General features: G+C 61.3%; 2 protein-coding genes across 2 annotated transcripts in view; both read left to right on the top strand.

Moving 5' to 3' along the window:
• LOC119097135 (F-actin-monooxygenase MICAL2-like) overlaps window positions 1-14856 on the top strand; it is a gene marked incomplete at its 5' end in the record, with an annotated part of 30639 nt that extends 15783 nt beyond the window's left edge. Inside the window, 10 exon segments of the mRNA XM_037220190.1 lie at window positions 364-456; window positions 6205-6340; window positions 6567-6700; window positions 7202-7371; window positions 7741-7901; window positions 8335-8474; window positions 11094-11336; window positions 11583-11871; window positions 13219-13718; window positions 14683-14856. Of these exon segments, the coding sequence (XP_037076085.1) occupies window positions 364-456; window positions 6205-6340; window positions 6567-6700; window positions 7202-7371; window positions 7741-7901; window positions 8335-8474; window positions 11094-11336; window positions 11583-11871; window positions 13219-13718; window positions 14683-14856 (2040 nt within the window).
• Window positions 14857-16460: 1604 nt separating this feature from the next.
• LOC119097142 (translation initiation factor IF-2) lies at window positions 16461-18521 on the top strand. Its single transcript, XM_037220201.1, has 3 exons — window positions 16461-17089; window positions 17797-17942; window positions 18327-18521. The coding sequence occupies exons 1-3, from the start codon at window positions 16507-16509 to the stop codon at window positions 18519-18521; spliced, it is 924 nt and encodes a 307-aa protein (XP_037076096.1). The 5' UTR covers window positions 16461-16506.
• Window positions 18522-19472: the final 951 nt, after the last annotated feature.

Raw genomic sequence — 19472 nt, forward strand, 5'->3', positions numbered from 1 at the left:
TCTGGTATTTTGGGCTGCTGCCGACGAGGCTTGTTGAGTAAATCATCGCTGATTGATCTTAAATAGCGCTGGAGTCGGCCCAAGCCGCCTCAGATTCGGCTTGCTCGAGCCTGGTCAGCACGTCATCGCACCTTGACGCAGCTGCTCTCTGGCTAGGTTTCTCAGACAGGAAGCCCTAAAGATAACACCACTGCGATTTGTTCAGTGCTTTGCACCATGTCTGGCTGTCGCTCTAAGTCGAGATTTGATGCGCGATGTGAACACGAAGGATTGACAGACGTGCCCTCGGTCGCACCTGCCCCAATAACTGCAATGTCGAGTTGCCGCTGCTCCCCTCCAACCGTCACCCCTCCACACCGGCAGCACCTGCACGGCTCGAACCGCGTGGCTCAGATAGCGCAGCGGTTCGGGGCGAGGGAGCACGGCAGGCCGCCGCCGCCACCGCCGCCGGCCCAGGTACGAGCGCAGCGCGGCCTGGCGGCGCGACTGCGAAGCTCGGCGCGCGCGGCGGTCGCCCGCCTCCGCGCGCTCGTGCTGGCCTGCGCATGCTACTCGCTGGCGGCGTATGCGCTCTCGCTGGTCGTGGGCGACGCGCTGCGCGGGTTCGACCGCTAGGGGCTGTGGTGCTGTGCCGGTCGGCTGCTGGCGGGTAGTCCCTCGTCGCAGGTAGTCGCTCGCAGCGGGCTGTGGCTCGCAGCCGGTAGTCGCTCGCGGCGGGTAGTCGCTCGCGGCGGGCAGTCGCTCGCGGCGAGTAACCGTTCGCAGTGGGTGGCCGCTCGCGGCAGGTAGTCGCTCGTCGCGGGTAGTCGCTCGCAGCGGGCTGTGGCTCGCGGCGGGTGGCCGCTCGGCTGGGAAGGGACGTGGGCTCGCAGCGGGGGCAGGTTGTGAGGCGGCGAGGGCGATGCGATGTCCTTGGTCCGTCGGCGCAGTACGTCGCTGCGGCGCCGGGAGAGATGGCTGTTTTGTGTGGTGCTATATTTGTACCTGTGTGAGGGCCAGCCGTGACACCGGCGTGTTCGCCCGGCGTCATAACAGGTTTACGCTCAGGACCCGGGCGATAAGCTGTAACAGTTGTAGGCGATGGGACTGTTTTACGTGGTTATGCTCAGTTGACGGGCATTCGCAGGGATGCAGGGCCTCAGGGCCTGCGCTGGTCATTACTACGCTTCCTTGTGTGATATCGGATGTTATCACCTGCGTTATTGTTGTGTTTTAAATATCTTTTACACCAATAAATGCCTAACCAAGAGCGGGACTGCTTTGATTAATATCTCTCGACTAAGCTTCTGGTGGTGCGCTTCTGTCCTGCCCGTCCTGTCCCGGGGCCGCTGTCCGCTCTCTGTCCGCATGCCGGTCTCCGGGGGCCTGCGTCTGCTCATTTCTTCTGCCTGCGGTGCCGCCTCCCAGCAGATGGCGTCCGCGTGGACACAAGCCTCTGGCACGGAGCTCACGGAGCGGCGCGGCGGTGGAGGGTGGCGCGCCGCTCAGCGGTCCGCCGGCCCCTGTACATACGGCCGCGACGGCCGCGTCTCCGTCGCGCTCTACCCGTGTACAGGCAGGCGTCGACTAACGCACGCCGCGGGTGGCGGACGGCACTGCCGCGGCTCCAACGGCGGCTGTGCTGGCCGCTGCACTTCCAGCGCTCTGTCACTGGCGCAGCCGCGCCCGCCGGCTATGGCGGGCACTAAACGCATGAGCGGCGGGACTCCGTGCTGCCGTCGGCGGAGGGGCTGAGGCGCACGAGGCACGAGGGGAGATCTCAGACCGGCATGATTGACCCGGGGGGGGGGGGGGGGGGGGCTGGGCGTGGGCTGGGAAGGCGAAAGACAGCGGCAGACTGGGAAGGCTGGCGCGGTGAGATGACTGAGACTGACGAAAACTGACTGCGTTGGCAGGTTTCATATTGGGGAAGGGAGGGGACGAACAGAGAGTAAGCTCAAACGCGATTTAGGAGGAACGTGTTACACTCAGCTCGACTCGCTGGAAGTATACGTTGAGTTTTCAATGTTTACTTGATTGTGTTGCGGTAAAAAACTACTTGGGCCGACGGATTGTATCCATATAAAGCTATGAGCAAAACAATAGAACGACTCATGCGATCTCCTATGCGATATGATCATGAGAGCATGTCATGCTATTGCATTCGTGCTGATATTACGTGCGCCGTTTCCTATGCCAGTTGAGTGGAGGGAAACATACAGTGCATCGGTCGTTGTGGCCTAGCTGACGTGCGTGTGGGTACGGGTCTCTTGCACAGCACACCTCAACCTAAACCCGAGCTGCGCAGCATGATGAGCACGAGCGACCTCCCCCGAGAAATAGACTCGGACAGCGACGATGTTGTATGGCTAGACGCACGCTGAAACTGAGGGCACACAGCGGGGCTGTCCGCCCCGCAGCGGAGCTGCGGAGACTGACACGGGACTGGAAACACCGCAGCCGAGTTGTGGAGACTGACACGGGACTGGAAACACCGCAGCCGAGCTGTGGAGACTGACACGGGACTGGAAACACTGAAGCCGAGCTGTGGAGACTGACACGGGGCTGGAAGCACCGCATCCGAGCTGTGGAGACTGACACAGGACTGGAAACACCGCATCCGAGCTGTGGAGACTGACACAGGACTGGAAACACCGCAGCCGAGCTGTGGGGACTGACACAGGACTGGAAACACCGCAGCCGAGCTGTGGAGACTGACACGGGACTGGAAACACCGCATCCGAGCTGTGGAGACTGACACAGGACTGGAAACACCGCATCCGAGCTGTGGGGACTGGCACGGGACTGGAAACACCACAGCCGAACTGTGGAGACGGACGCAGTGCTGGTGACAACACAGCCGGGCTGTGGGGACGGACGCAGTGCTGGTGACAACACAGCCGGGCTGTGGGGACTGACACTGGGCTGACAACACCTGAGCCAGCTCATTGGCAGACGCCTGGCAAGAACAGACACAGAGGCTGCACGGGACACTGACCCTGCCGCACACAGAGATGACGAGTGATGCTCGCGAGTGGGATGATCAGGACCGACCGACGACTGAGACGTGGGTGATAAGGCGATGTACGACAATCACCCCGGAAATGAAGAACTCACTGGGTCGGATGGGAATCAAACTACGGCGAGAAGTTAGGCCCAGACGTATGTTGAATCAAGTCGTGCGTGAATTGTTTGTAAATACGAGGACAGGACTGACGGATGTCGTGCATCAGCTGCATGTGGCGATAATGACAGGATCGACCGCGCAGTCTTCCACTGGCGTACAGACACGGTGATGTGTGTCTGTATGTACTCACCTATGCGGCATAAAAGTGGAGCGACGGGAGAAGGGATGATACGGACAGAACTACCAGGCATAGAAAGATAATGACTAACGGAGAAATACGGCCCAGGGTCCACATCAATGCATGCTGCGAGCGTCCAAGTAACGCTGACATGTGGTATATAATAGCCGAAGCGAGCGGTTCTTTGCAATGCAAAACAGACCAAGGCGAACTGAGAACATTGTTCTACAGTGCTCAGATACTGCTGTCCCCATTGCTCATACAGTGGCTGAACAGGCAGGCACAGACGGTTGCTGGCAACAACTGACCGTAACATAACTAGACGGATACCGTAGCGCAAACAACAGAAACAGGTCGACAAACGTATTCGCAAACAACTGCAAAAGGTACAGCACCCAACGTGCAAAATGGGTGGAGAATGACTAAGTACGGGAATGGCACACCCTGAAAGTTGGGACAGACAGCTGAGGGTCTGAAGCCGCTGACTGCAGGATGGCTGACGGTTTGCCAAGCGGTGGATTCGGGCTTTGAACCCGGAGACACACTGGTAGGTCCGCTTAAGCCGCGTATTGCCGACAACACACAGCTCAGGCGGGGCGTTGTCGACACGCGGCTGGTACAAATGACGGAACAAAAGCGCAGCGCGTGTTGGACAAATATGATGCTGTTGAAATGCGGAAAGAAAGGACTACTTTTTGGAACTACCGTGAATTTAACCGGATAACGTTGGGACGGGCACAGGTTAATGGCGTGACAAACTACAGAATTTTGATTAAATGAAGAGATCTGGAGTACTATGATGATACGATGGGCTCCACCGAATATCATCACATGGCTGAGCTGTTCGAAATGTGATATTTTGTCGGTTAACAAACTAATTGCGGATTGTACCGCTACTATCCACACACCGCATCGAAATCAAACTCAACTCATTGAATTCACCGAGTTGAACTCATTGCGAATGACGAGGCGATGGATGTCCGCAATGCCTACGCTGTCTGTTCCACAAACCGCCGTTATGTAATGTTACACAAAGGCTGGAGGTGAAACGGTGTCTTCAGTGCCCTCACTCTCAGACGGCCAAAGGAGTAACACGCGATAGGGGCTGTAAGCAGGCCTTAGCAAACAACTGACAACATATTCACAAAAAAGCAACGTAGCTGAAGTAGTCGGCACCCCAGACTGAACGTGACAAATATAACAAACTGGGTGTCACAACATACGGAACCGACAGCCAACGTACACGCCAGATAAGTACGTGAGATATTCCAGCGTATTCTGCTGGACGAGGACCGTCGGAAGAGCCGCCGCTGACCTGGACGGCAGACGAGGGTGAGGCGGGACGAGCCGCCGCCGCTGACCTGGACGGCAGACGGGGGTGAGGCGGGACGAGCCGCCGCCGCTGACCTGGACGGCAGACGAGGGTGAGGCGGGACGAGCCGCCGCCGCTGACCTGAACGGCAGACGAGGGTGAGGCGGGACGAGCCGCCGCCGCTGACCTGGACGGCAGACGGGGGTGAGGCGGGACGAGCCGCCGCCGCTGACCTGGACGGCAGACGGGGGTGAGGCGGGACGAGCCGCCGCTGACCTAGACGGCAGACGAGGGTGAGGCGGGACGAGCCGCCGCTGACCTAGAGGGCAGATGAGGATGAGGCGGGACGAGCCGCCGCCGCTGACCTGGACGGCAGACGGGGGCGAGGCGGGACGAGCCGCCGCCGCTGACCTGGACGGCAGACGGGGGTGAGGCGGGACGAGCCGCCGCCGCTGACCTGGACGGCAGACGAGGTGAGGAGGCGGGACGAGCCGCCGCTGACCTGGACGGCAGACGAGGGTGAGCGGGACGAGCCGCCGCTGACCTAGAGGGCAGATGAGGATGAGGCGGGACGAGCCGCCGCCGCTGACCTGGACGGCAGACGGGGGCGAGGCGGGACGAGCCGCCGCCGCTGACCTGGACGGCAGACGAGGGTGAGGCGGGACGAGCCGCCGCTGACCTGGACGGCAGACAAGGGTGAGGCGGGACGAGCCGCCGTCGCTGACCTGGACGGCAGATCGTGGGTGCGGGGGGGGAGCGGGCGAGGGGAGCCGCCACTGACCTGGACGGCAGACAAGGGTGAGGCGGGACGAGCCGCCGTCGCTGACCTGGACGGCAGACAAGGGTGAGGCGGGACGAGCCGCCGTCGCTGACCTGGACGGCAGACGGGGGGGGGGGGGGGGGGTACGAGCCGCCACTGATCTGGACGGCAGCCGGGGATGGTGGGGCGGGACGAGCCGCCGCTGACCTGGACGGCAGGCGGGGGCCGAGACGAGACGGGACGAGCCGCCGGTGACCTGGACGGCCGACGGGGACGAGGGGTGGCGAGCAGCTGCCGTCAGCACCGACCGCCGACCCGCCCGGGGCGACGCTCGGCGGCGACGCCAGCGCCCCCACGACAGGCGGCCGACTGCGACCGACCCACGCTCACACTGGCGCGTGCGGCGGCTGCACTCTGGAGGCGCTAGCAACGGAACCTCGATGGAGGAAGGACAGCGCAAATTCGCTTTTAAGTCGTTTCCTTCCACGAAATTCTGTGGGGTTAATGCTGTTTTTGTGGAAGTTCTGGAGGAAAAGCTGCCCTTCCGTCTCTAACCCACCACTCGTCTGGAAGCGGACCTAACTCCTGACGGGACGCAAAAGCAGGCGAGCCGACACACGACTTAGGTCAGACTGTGGACGCACTGCGAAGGTCATACTGGACGCAAAGCGAAACAGGCGGCGGTATGTCCACAAAGATAAGGCGGCACCTTGGCTTGCCATGGTGCCGCACCGGTGAGCGGTGCTGCGGGTGCTGCGGCCCGGACCCGCCAGCGTCGGTCTCTGCCGTGCCGTCCCCGGACGGGCTGGAGTGCGAGACCGCCCTCTAGTTCCGTCTGTGGCCGCCAGGGTTCGGGCGCCGCCGCCGAGACGTGCCACTTCTGCTGCCAACGCGTCTACTTGGTGGAGCGGATGGTGGCCAACGGGAAGGTGTTCCACCCGCCCTGCTTCCGCTGCGAGTACTGCAACGTCACCCTGAAGCCTCGTGAGTAGCGGGCTGCCACGCCGCCCCGACAGGAAACGCTCCGAAAGACATCCCGAACGAGGTCGCGGTGGTTTGAGCTTATCAGCTGGACTCTGAGAGCTCGTCGATACAAGATTGGACACCACGAGGCACTTGACTGTTCCGACGTTAGTATACAAAAGTGAGTGTGCGCGCGGCCGTCCATAACCTGCGTGGTGTTCAGCGTACGCACAACCTCCTGCCGCAGTAAACTACGCACACGACAGCGACACGGGACGGTTCTTCTGCATGCCGCACTTTGGCCTGCACTCCCTGGTGAAGTACAAGTATCAGAGGAACGAGGTGCCGACGGTCCTTCCAGAGCCTGCTCCCATCGCTGAGGTTAGCTGCCTGTCTGACCTGTGGTGGGCATCGCTCGCTGTTCTGCCATGCCTCGGACACAGCCTTTTTGGTGCAAGTGTATTTGCGGTCTGCGCGCTGTGCTCAGACACGTTAGTGAATTTTGGCACATCTGCTATCTGATGTTTTAGGTGCGTACATTTTCTTCTCCATGGCGTGGTCCCGATTAGGCGTACCTCCAGTCGTCGAGGCTTGCCAGCGCCTTGCGTGACCCGGCTCCCCTGCAAGCAGAGCCTGCAGGTGCCAGGGCCCCCGCTCTCACTCCGTGTGACCCGTGTCCCATGCCACCGGCCCGCGCAGGTGCGGTCGTTCCCCGCTCTCACTCCGTGTGACCCGTGTCCCGTGCCACCGGCCCGCGCAGGTGCGCTTGTTCCCCGCTCTCACTCTGTGTGACCCGTGTCCCGTGCCACCGGCCCGCGCAGGTGCGCTTGTTCCCCGCTCTCACTCCGTGTGACCCGTGTCCCATGCCACCGGTCCGCGCAGGTGCCGCGCGCGCTGACCTCTCGCCGCGGCGTCACCCCGGAGCGCGCCGAGTTCGAGAACAGCGTGGACCTGCTCTCTGAGGACGAGCCTCTCTCGGAGATGGACGAGGACGAGTGGACCGACCGTAACTTCCTCTCCACGGCTGAGTTGGCCAGCGGCCTGGAGTCCAGGTCAGCTGCCGGCACCGTGCGCAGTCGCGTGTTTAGCGACCCGGTGTTTCGTGTTTATATTAGCTTAATGACTTTAAAGAGAGTCTTTAGTTTTCGGATTCTCCCGGAGACATTTTTGAACGGATTGCTCTAAACATTTCTTTCATGTTTGTTTTGAATTCAGGTGATTGATCACTTGAAGATCGATCAAGGTCAAAGTGAAAACTTTACGGTAGTTTTCTCTTTACGTTTGTCAAGTTGATCGCTTGGGCGTTATTTTCGGGTCTAACGTTCATTTTCGCACACAGTTCAGGATCAAACATTTAGACATTTGAATCGCTTGGCTCCCAGTGAAAAATTGACCTGGTCCTTGAATCGTCTGACCTGCAGTGACGACGACTCGTCGCCGGGCTCTGACGAGTTCGAGCCGGCGCTGGACGACGACGAAGTTCTCCGGTTGGCCGAGAGATGGCATCTCCTCCACACGGACCTGGCCTCGGAAGACGGCAGTGATCTGTACGAGTCGGATGGCGTCGAGCACGCCGACGAAGGTGAGCTGAAGACAAGATGCAACATCAACAGAGTGCTGCAGGATTACCTGCAATCTGCATCCGTGCCTTCGCACTGATTGATAATAAGGCACTTTCTTTGCAACACGAATGTTTTGTCAACATAAATCCGAAGACACATTGCCCTAGCGCGGCGTCTTGGAGCAATGTACGAGATTGCTTTGCAATGGATCATCGGGTCGCGGAGATAAGGACCAGGAACATTTGCAAGGAATGCTAAAACATGGCGAAGCTATTTTCGTCCAAAAAGGCTATGGGCATGTTTGCTTTGAACCAACATTTTTAATATGACTGTGAAAAGATCTGAATATGCGCTGGATCTGCGGTAACATGAACTACACTTTGACGTAAAGCTCACGAACACTCGATACAACGTTATCACAGGCCTCCCTGAGCAAATATTTTGCCGTTACAGACTCCGACACCGTGACCCAGTCGGAGACGGAAGAGGAGGTGTCGGCCCGGCTTCTGCGCCAGGAGGAGGTCCAACTGACCGACGACGTGCTCAAGTCCCGAAACCACGGCAGCAAGCGCGGCGACTCGAGCGACTCGCCGGTGAGTCATCACTAACCAGCGGCGGAGCGTTCGCTGTCGGACCGACGCGCATGCGCAGGCTCCTGGGCCGACGCACAGTGGCCGCCGCGATGTTGGCCACAGCCAATCAGCGCGCAGATCTCGCCTCCGCCGGACGAAAGCGACTCAATGCGAGGAGGCATTGGGACGAAATAACTTAGGTGGGAGAGAATCGTACTTTGTTGTGTGATCCCCCGGTACACATCTGGCCGGTGACATGATTTCTGTGTGTTAATATTATGTTTGTACCCGCTGTTTTGGCAGATGGTTGCACAAAGGCGTGCGCTGCGCTTTTTTCTGTAATCGCTAGCTGGCGATGTTAAATAACCTTGTAAGGAAGTATAAGTGTATAACTTCCATGGTAGTAGTCCATAAAGCTTGTTAGAAAATTAGTCCTTTGCGCTTAAATCCCCGTTCAGTGGTGATAATTTTACCCTCTGTCAAACTGTCGATTGGTAATTGTGACTACTGTTGTTTTATTATGTTTACGCACTGCGCATTCCAGCCGTGTCAAGCAGCCGCTGAGAGCTCCGACACCGCCTGCTCTGCACCTCCTTCTGACCTTGAACTTGACCTGTGTGACCCGGCCGACGGGCCGCAAGACTCCTGCTAACTTCCGCTCCCTGTCTCTTCTCGCTTGCCTGGGGCGCTGTTCGTGTCGATGCTGAAATGCTCGCGAACTCTTCGATCAGGCCTAATCTATTGGGGCGTTTTCCCGGGTCCGACGGGCACCTCGCTCCTGCCATCGCGCCGCTGTGAAAGCGCGATTGGAGAGAGTTGTGAGAGAGCTCCTGGCATGGCGCTGTTGTGAGAGCGCCATTGGAGGGAGTTATGAGAGGGCCCCTGGCATCGCGCCGCTGTGAGAGCGCGATTGGAGAGAGTTGTGAGAGAGTTCCTGGCATCGCGCTGTTGTGAGAGCGTCATTGGATAGAGTTGTGAGAGAGTTCCTGGCATCGCGCCGTTGTGAGAGATTCTATACCGAGCCACTGGACGCGTATAACGCTTTTTATACCGTTTATATAAGCCCAGATATGTAACGGAATGATGCGGTCATCCTACTTTATGTGACACGATCTGGTATTCTGCTGTAGCGTTATTATAAATGTGTCATGTACAAAGTCGCCTGGATAACCAAATCGCGTTGCTTTCCGTCCCGCCTAGTCCTCATTAATCCACCAGCGAGGCGCATGACACCAGCTGGCCCGGTCGAAACCTAAGCCACTCCGTCATCTGACCAGAAGGCAGATCCTGCCCCTCTGGCCCTAGCCGGCCCGGCTCACCCTGTCCCGGGCGCTTCAAGCTGCAGCACCGGCGCCCCTCCCGCAAAGTGTGCCGACAACACAGGTCTCATCGCGCACCAACGGTGCCTGCATGACTGTGTATATGTGTGGCGCTCGGAAGTGGGATTGGCCGCTGATACTTGAAAGCAGCATGCTTTAATGAATTGTAGCGAGCCAGTGCACCTTATCTTAGAAACTGCACCATATTCATAAATTTACGTAGCAAAGCAGCCTAATGCGGGGTCAGCTTTAAACATAATGTGTTTTCCTGTATAAAAAGGCATTACCAAGTTGTCTGGTCTACAAACGGCGCGTTGAGTCGTTTATCAGATAATGAAGTTCATTGAGACGTCTTGGGTAAATTGGAAAAGATTTAAACTACAGCATACTCATGTTTTCTGACGTGGATGATTTAACTCCCAGTATATGCGTTCGTTGGTTTGGATTTTGCTTGGCTTGACTGGTTTGGCCTGGCTCAGTGTGGTTTGGTTCCGTTTTGGGAGCGTTTTCGGCACGACGTTAACACCTTTAGTAAGTGTTAATGCGCATATAATGCATTCTGTAGGAAATTATATAACCTGTATAATCATACCCTGTATACATGCCCTGGGCTCCGTGGCTCTGCTCTGCACCTGTATCACATCCGCGTATATAGCAGCGTCGTTTTGAATCCAGCGGTTATGACCATGAAGTCCCAGTAAGAGTTAAACGAGCGCTCGTCCCTCGCGTTTTACGGGCTGTGCATGCATATATAATTGTGCCTGCGAGTTTGTGATGTGCTGACCGCTCCTGTGCAAACGTGCTACAGTACATTCATTATTGCTCTGCATATTCTAATGTGTTATCTAGACAGGACGAATGAAAGTGGTGAGAACACAGTAAATCAGACCGGTTGGAGATTGGACCAAACTTGTACTTTTTCTGAAGCTAAATTAGTCGTAGCTGTTCTCAAACGTTTGCCTGTTACCCAGCCATGTAACCAACTACCTTTTTTATCCAGACAAGTAACCAACCATGCATCGAGCCACCTAAGTACTGGCCGCAGGTTTTCAACAGTGATCGTATATATTACGATTCATTTTTCCCTTGGAAAACCATTGTTTTGTCCGAAAGCCCCGTCGCCAACAGCATTTTATGCGTTCTCCAATATGCCATTTCATATACTGCCATTCTTTCGAACGTATCGTAAACGCCCGTCGGTACATGGTGATAACCCGCGTCTGTTCTAGCCAGCTACTTGAGCCCCTGACTTTTCAAGTCGTGTGCCGTTCTCAGCCCCGTCCTCAGGCCCTTCTCCTAAAGAATGCGCTGTCTGCCGCAGACATGCTCCGGCTCCAGCTCATCCTCGTCCTCGTCGGAGAACTCCACGGCGGCGTCCTCCGACTCGGAGTCGTCGGACTCTGAGGACGGGCCGCCGCCGCCGCTGCCGGTCGGGCCGCCGCCGCTCATCGTCATCCAGGACTCGGACGGCTCCCCGCGACCCGGCCGCCGCCCGGAGCCGATCGGCGCCGAGCGCGACTCGGCCGGCTCCGGCTCCGGCTCCGGCCCCGGCCCCGGCCCCGGCCCCGGCCCCGGCTCTGGCTCCGGCTCCGGCGGGCGGCTCCTGAAGCAAGACCAGGGCTCGCCGGCCCCAGAGGCGGCGGTCGGCGAGGGAACGACTCCGGGGCAGGCCGGCGAGGGACCAAACTCGGCGGGCGCCGTCGCGTCGGCGCCTGCCGCGAGCCCCGCGGTGAACGGCAGACACGCCGTCAAATCCAGCATCCCCCGGGCTCGCGCTGCGATCAGAAGCGGCGTCGGCTCCGCCCGCCAGGCCAAGACGAGGAGGGAAGCAGTCGACGCGAAGCAGGACTCCGTGGCGGGGCAAGGCGGGGAGGCGAAGCGGAGCCCAGCGCCCTCCAGTGGCCGTTTGGCCCCGCGCGCCGCGCCCAGCTCGGCCCCCGCCTGGCGGAGCTCACTGGAGCTCAAGAAGCAGTACCTTGCCGAGCCCTGCCCGGCGTCGCCGGCCGCCTCCAAGTCGCGCTCAGCCAGCGAGCTGAACTCCCGCGTCAGCACGTTCATGAGCCGCATCTCGGAGAAGCAGCGGCTGTTGGGCGGGCGCGGTGCGCCGGCGGCGGCGGCGGCGGTGGCCCGCTCTCCCTCCGCGGACGGGGTACGGACGGCGGCCGGTCGCGGTCCGACGCGCCAGCTGGCAGCGGGCCGGACGGCAGCGGCTCCGTCGCGGCCCCTGGCGGCCGGGGCCCGGCGTCCGCCGTCCGGAGGAGGCCGCAAGGCGACGGCGGAGTCCGCCGTCAAAGGCGGTGCCGCGAGACGGACGTCCGGAGCCGCTGCGAGAGATCAAACGCCCGGTCACAGCAGGGCGCGCGGCGCGGGCGAGACAGACGTCGCACTGGAGCCTGCCGTTGAGTGTGTGGACGGGAGGCTGGAGCCCCCTGACGCCGCAGTTGGTGAGACCGCTATGGACAGCTCCGAGCAGCCGGCAGACGGCTCCCCGTCCGTCCCCGTGGAGCACCACGGGACGACGGAAGCCTCTGCTGAGCGCCGGACCGAATCAGCAGCGCCAGCTGACGACACCGCGCGCGAGGACCCTGCCGGCGGCGCCGCGCCGCGGCGCCAGACTGGCGTGGGGAAGGCGCTCAGCGCCGGCCCGCGGGAGGGAGGACCACGTGAGGTGCTGGTGCACCGAGACAGCGCTGATAACCCGCTGCCTGCTGAGCCCGATGATGGGGCTGAGCCGACGTCGCCGAGACAAGGTCGACCGGATGTAGGTATTCACGGCTCCGTTAGGCAAGAGGCGGACCTGCTCTCGACCAGCCCTGAAGAAAACAAGCAGAGTCCGCATCCTCGTCGCAGGTCGCCTCCACGCGCAACGAAACACGAAACCGAGTGCCCCGACGAAGATATGTCCGCTTCGGAAGAGGAAAATTCGAACGTATATTCTTCAAGTTATGACAGAAACGGGGCTGAAATGCGCTGCTCAAGTCCTGGGATGGAGGACGCCGTACGGAACAATGCCAATGGGAGGGATGATGATGTACATTTCGGGCATGCTAGCTCCGAAGAAGATGATGCCTGCCTCGTCTCTTCTAGTTCTCAGAGGATGGGACGGCGCACAAGCTCACCTTACGGAGACAAAGAGAATCTGGGCAGCGCCACCTATGTGAATGACGAAGGATCACAGCTCGCCCAGTATTCCAGCTGTGAGGAGGATACTGCTGATATCTTCCCGTCATTATCGGAAGATGACTCAATTGACGATGACCAGTTGGGGAAGAGATGGGAGCAGATTTGCGGGGATGACTTGATGGACGTCGAAGAAGGACACGAATTGCCCTTCAGCGCTGTGGCTGCGCCTGAGAAATATGAGCTGGAAACTTCGATGGAGTTGGACAGAGCACAAAGTGAAAGGCAGATGTCACAGGAAGCTGAGCGCGGGCCGTTGTCACCAGCATGCTCCGGTTCTGAGAGCTCAGAGTTCAGACAAGAGGTGGACGACACCTTCAAGGACTTCGACGCGCTGCTGGATGACGTGGACGTGACGGCCCTGGAGCGGGACTTTGACGACATCTTCGAGCAGTCCTCGTCTGGGGAGGAACACCGTCAACTCTGGGACACGACTGCCGAGCCCGCCTGCGATGCTGTCGGGGAAGACGCGACAGTCGACGTGGTGGGCTGTGACGAAGGAAGCGAGACATCGCAAGACGACGTCGGCTCCCACCAGAGCGTCAGCAGCGGCGACCTGTCGAACACGCTGGAGGACCAGTCAGCAGCTGGCAGGCAACACACGGGCCGCGTGTCGCCGCCAGAGGTCGCTCTCGAAGCCCACTCACCGACAGACCCCACACTCATCAAGTCGGAACAAGAGGACGAAGAAGAGGAATCCTGGGTATCGGCCGAGTCGCCGCCGGCGCACCAACGCTCGGCGTCGGACGGGGACGGTCCCGCCTGGGTGACCGCGGAGTCGCCGACAACGGCGCCGGGGCCGGTCACGACGGACGACACTCCGTGCGCGTCGGCCTGGACGGCAGCCGAGTCTTGGACAGACGGTCGCCTGCCCACCTGGACCGAGGCCGAGTGGATCGAGTCGGCGGCCGAGCCGACCGAGCTGGCGCGGGCCGACCGGGCGCGGGAGGCCGCCGCTGACGAGCCGGAGCTGCGCGTGGATGAGCGCTTCATCACGTTCCGCCGCCGTCGACCGCCGTCTGTCTCGGACCCCGCCGCGCTCAGCGACGCCGAGGACGGCGAGCCGCCGCTGGGAGGCGTCGGTCCGGCGAGGGCGCGCAACAGCGGCACCCAGTCGCCCGAACTTGGAGCCGGTGAGTCCGGGCGTCGAGCGACGGAGTCGCCTGAGGGCCGAGTCGGTGAGTCGCTCGGCACCAGTGACGCTGAGGCTGCTTCAGATCGGGAGCCTGCCCCCTCGTGGCGGGTGGTTGGGGACGCCGGTGGTGTGGGCGTACGTTCGGCGGGTGAGACGGAGCTGAGCGGGAGGGGAGCAGCGACAGCGGAGCCGGCGGAGGTCGCGTCGGTGACAGATCCGGCGGGGTCGGTGGAGGATGCTGAGCAGAAGGCGGTGGCGGACGGCGAGGCGGCACCACCCGATACGAGTGCTGTCTCTCCCGGAGCGAGCGCGGATGTCGCGTGCGTGGCCCCGACCGTGGAGTCCGTGCCGACAGCTCCGCCCACAGAGGAGATCGATACTGCCATGGAGACAGACGCGATAACCGTCTCTGACGCCGAGCAGAGATCCGTGGTCGATCGCACTGACGCCATGGCGCCGGTCTCCGTCTCCGGACCGTCCGGTCCTGCCCGTGTGCCGGCTGCAGCTGCGGACCGTGATGAGTTTGTGGCCGCGGCCGCAGATACCGCAGAGATCCAAGCTGCGGACCGTGACGAGCTTGTGCCCGCGGCCGCAGATACCGCAGAGATCCAAGCTGCGGACCGTGATGAGCTTGTGGCCGCGGCCGCAGACGCCGCAGAGCTCCGAACGTCGACGGGCACCGCCCAGACCGGAGCGAAGTTCTTGCAAACTCAAGGCGCTTATGATTCGTCGGGCATCCGGTTTGATGCTGCTGGACCAACGGATCTAGATGTTTATGACAATGACCAAAGAGACGCAGTAGGCCGAAATAGTGTCACTCAACAAAGGAACGCTAAGAATAGTTCGCTAGGCAAATTCGCGTTGCAGGTGAAGAATGAAGTAAAGGAAAATGCCCCCAGCGTTAGTGACCGCAGTTGCAGCTAAAGTCGACGAAGGGGCTGATTTGCCCCAGCAAAAATCTGCAGCGCCTACTCCCGGCTTACTCACCGCGGGTGACACGTCGCTCAGGTCGTCGGACACCTTCACGCCGACGGCGTCGAGCACTCCAGAGGTCACTCTTCCGAAATCCTCCGCTCCGTCCGCTCCGCTCACGGGAGCTGCGCCGACGCGGAGGCCGGCTCCGGCGGCAGCAGCGCCGTCCGGAACCGGCTCCGCCGTCTCCGCTCCGGCGGCTCCCTTTAGGAGAGCTGACCAGACGCGGGAGCCGGCTCCGGCGGCAGCAGCGCCGTCCGGCACCGGCTCCGCCGTCTCCGCTTCGGCGGCTGCCTTCAGGACAGCTGACCAGACGCGGGAGCCGGCTCCGGCGGCAGCAGCGCCGTCCAGCACCGGCTCCGCCGTCTCTGCTCCGGCGGCTCCCTCCAGGAGAGCCGACCAGATGCGAGAGCCGGCTCCCGGCCGACAGACGGCGCCATCGACGCGGGTGTCTGCCCTCCGTCAGACGACCGCCGACCCCGGTTCCGCCTGCCCCGCGGCGGCGGCTCCCGGGGACCTGCCGGCCCGGCTGCGAGTGTCGCCGCTGGTGGAGGAGGCCAGCGCGCGCCTGCTGCGCCGCGGCGCCACCGAGCCGACGCTGGCGCTGCCGGCGCGCGCCGCCCTCTCCGGCGCGCCGCTGCCGCTCTCTCGCCTGCCCGAGGCGTGGCCCGAGGCTGAGCGGCCGCCGCAGGGCAGCCTCGTGCGGGACTTGGTGCTGAGCCGCGTGCGGCGCTCGCCCGAGAAGCAGCTGCGCAGGAGGATCACCTCGCCGACGATGGGCGGCGGCCGCGTGCTGGCGCCGCCGCCGCCGCTGCCGCCGACCGACGCCGGCGAGCCGCTGCCGGCACCGGGGGAGGCCGATGAGTCGCCGTCGCGCCTCGCTGTGCCGCCCCCTCTTCCGCGGAAGACCCGTCTGGTGCCGCCACGGCCGCCGTCCCCGCCGACGGAAGTGCAGCAGTCGCCGCCGGGTGACGAGGGGGCGCAGGATCGGCAGCCGGCGGCAGTGGACGGCCCGTCACGGGAAACGGTGGCACCGGTGGCGAGGCACTGCCACACGCCTGTGGGGAAGGTGGACCAGCCGCCAGCTCTAGAAGAGGATAGCCAGCCGCCAGCTCTAGAAAGGGTGAACCAGCCATCTGCCTCAGGGGAGACGGACCAGCCGGAGGTCCCAGAGAGGGCAGACGATCCGTCACCGTCGCTGGAGCAGACGGAGCTGCCCCCGCCGTTGCCGGACAAGACCAGACGCGGCTCGGGCCGGCTGGCGCGGCTGCCGGCCGCCGCCCGCGCGCTCTTTTCGCCGCCCCGCCGGCCGCCGCGCGCCGGCGACATGCGCGCGCCGGGCCGGAGGAGGTCCGGAGCGGCAGCAGCCGCCCCGCCGCCGACCGAGTCCGAGCCGCCCGCCCCGGCCGCGGCGGAGACGACTGCTGGCGAGGAGCCGCCGGAGTCGATGACTGGTGCGGAGGCGGCGTCGCTGCCGCCGAAGACCTCGAAGCCCGAGGTGCTGACGTCGCCCGATCGAGGATCCCGGCCGCAGCTGCAGACCACGCCGGAGAGGCAGGCGGCAGCCCCTGCGGCGGTGCAGATCGGTCAGGAGCGGAGGCAGCCCTCCTCAGAGCGCAGCCAGACGCCCGAGAAGGCCGAGACCGGACCGTCCGGTCCTGCCGGCCCCGAGGCGCAGCTCGTCACCTCCGCCGCGGTGTCGACGCCTGGTGCGGCGGCTCTCGAGGCGTCTCCAGAGGGTAGCGGCGGTCACCGGCCGGCTCCTCCAGGTCCGGGGCCGAAGCCGGCCGAGACCGGCGGCGAACCGTCCGCTCCAGAGCCGCAGCCGGCGGATGGCCGGCCGTCGGCACACGAGCCAGCACATGCGGAGACGGCAGCCGACACGCCAGGGCCGGAGGCGAAGCCTGCGGCGGGTGAGGCGCCGTCACCAGGGCGCGCCAGCGAGCAGACCACGCCCACTGCTAAAGCCGCGCCGTCCGACATGAAGAAGAAGCGGGAGCGGCGGCGCAGCATCATACAGGCGATCTCTGGTGAGTTCGCCGGGCTGGCGGCTTGTCCGACGATGCCTCGGTTGTAGGGCTAGACTAATGGTCATGATATTTGAGATCAGTGACCAAATATTTTGCGTTGAGTAAGCTGTGACAGGTTTTGGATCGGCACGATCGACTGAAGTTGGCTCTGTCTTTCCAATGACTTGCTAGCGCGGAGAAAATATTCCTGCCATTTCAAATCATGCGCAGGTTCGTGTGGTCATTTCCGTCAAAAGCCGTGAGATGCGGCGCTGCTCGTAATGTGATTATTTTTACGGCAGGAAAACCCCGCAGAGGTTGAAATTTTTGTGCCCTAGGAGCAATGTTGCGCTGAGTTCGTCACGCTTCAAAGGCTGAGAGAATCAATATATTCGCAAGGTATTTTTCCCCTCAATGCCTCCATGCAGTTGCTGAGGGATGCAGTTCGACATTATGCCACTGCCGTAGGTCATACGCCAACCGCGCCAATATTTAAAAAGAACTATGCCATTATTCAATTACTCATTATGTGACGCCTTGATATCACAGTCATACCTTGTTGTAGGGCCTTGGTTATACCCAGCGTTCGCGAGATTTAACCTCACGTCTATCACACGGGTAATGTCCAAATATTTACGTGCCTTGTATTCTGTGACGACGGGGCCCATGGTTCTGGCCCGCACCGTCGCCGTCCGACCGCGTTGACCATCGCCGACCCGTGCTTGCAGACCTGTTCCGACCGGCTGACAAGAAGGAGCCGACCGCCAGTCCGCCGGAGCCGGAGCGAGCCGTGACCTCGGCCAGCCCGCCGGCGCCGGTCGTCCGAGCCACGCCGCTCAGGGATCGGCTCGGCATGCGCTTCAGGAGGGGCAAGGTCGGTAGCGGCCGCGCTCGGCAGCAGGGCCGATGTGTTGTCAGAGGCGGTGTGGCCGGGTTCGGACGCCGAGTGGGCGATGCCGGCGGCTGCCTGCGGTGTCGCGGGTGGCGGATTGAACCGGTCACGATCACACGTGCTTTGATGCGCTTCACGGGAACGCACCCCGCCGCGGCGGACCTCGGCGTTGTGCTGGTCTGCTCTCGGGGCTGCTCATCGGCGGATCAGTCCAGGCTGTAGACCCCAGCCTCATCGCACCAGCTGGCGGAGGCGCTCCCCACCCACCTCACGTCTCGATCAAACACCAGGCGAAACCCGTTACCCACAGCGGGTTTAACTGTCACGCCTCCTCTGCTCGCCTGTCACTCAGCGTTCTGCGTGCAGGACAAGAAGCTGTCGGGCTCGCCGTCCGCCTCACCGGCCGCCGCCGACTCTTCTGCGGTCGTCGTCCCGCCGACCCCGGTCAGGAGTGCAGGTAACGGACCCGCCGCTGCCGACGGAGCGCCCGGCGGCGGCGTCTGCGGCGTGGAGCGCGCTCGCCCAGTGGTGACGGCGCTGGGGAGAGAATCATGCGGCTGATCCATCTGAGCGAACAGGCTCGGAGTCGGCTCGCTCTGCGGCGGAACAAATTGGATCTGGTTGAAATTCGATGCTGATCGAATGCGTGCTTCCCAACTCACGCTTGGAACGTGAAATCCCTCTCGATCCATTTGATATAAATACTTCCGCAATTTTTTGGTAATGGAGATGACCGAACGATAAAAAATCTCAAGATCATTGCCAAGTTGATGATCTTTGGGAAAACCATAGTAGATTAATTGATTTTCCTTTTGCCACTGTGTAACGTGAATGATAGCAGATCCGTGATATGGTTGAGATAAAACATCTTGGATTGAGTGTTTCATGATGAGGTATGTCAAGCATGTCGCGGAATGTTTCCAAACGTGCAATGCGTTGGTTAGCACGCTTTGTCTGCATACATGTCATCTAACCATATATTTCAGTAAGGTCGAAATGCACTGCTTTAGGCGTTAAATTCATTGCAATGTCGCCTTTCGCAAAAACTAGTCGGCGCTGTGGTCGGCTTTGATCGTCGAGCTAGGCTGCTAATCCCCATTACTGTTCGGCCACTCGTAGTTGATTACATTGCTACACGCATGGTTGCTAGTGGCATGACGTCAGCGATAAATTGTTCGTGCGCGTGGCCACCTGCATGATGGGTGGCAGTACTTGGCTATGCGCTGCGGGTAATGTATGCGCCACATGCATCCTACACTGCGTAATCAAAGGCCTGGGAAGCTTGCATTCGCAAGATTCTCTTTTACGGCGCCTTAGCGCAACTACTGCGGTTTTCCAATGGCAATAAGTTTAAAGAAAAGGGGCAAGACTTACGCTCTCGCATAACCCCTTGAGCATGACTCCGAAGACGCCCATTCAAACAACGCTCGCAACGATGTCAAGCTCCGTCCAGGCCGCCAGCAGCCTTGGCGTACGCCTGTCGCGGTCGCCTCAGAGCGGCAGCAGTCTCGC

Source organism: Pollicipes pollicipes, unplaced genomic scaffold (assembly GCF_011947565.3).
Source record: "Pollicipes pollicipes isolate AB1234 unplaced genomic scaffold, Ppol_2.1 Scaffold_2445;HRSCAF=2866_pilon_pilon_pilon, whole genome shotgun sequence".
Classification (NCBI taxonomy): Eukaryota; Metazoa; Arthropoda; class Thecostraca; order Pollicipedomorpha; family Pollicipedidae; genus Pollicipes; species Pollicipes pollicipes.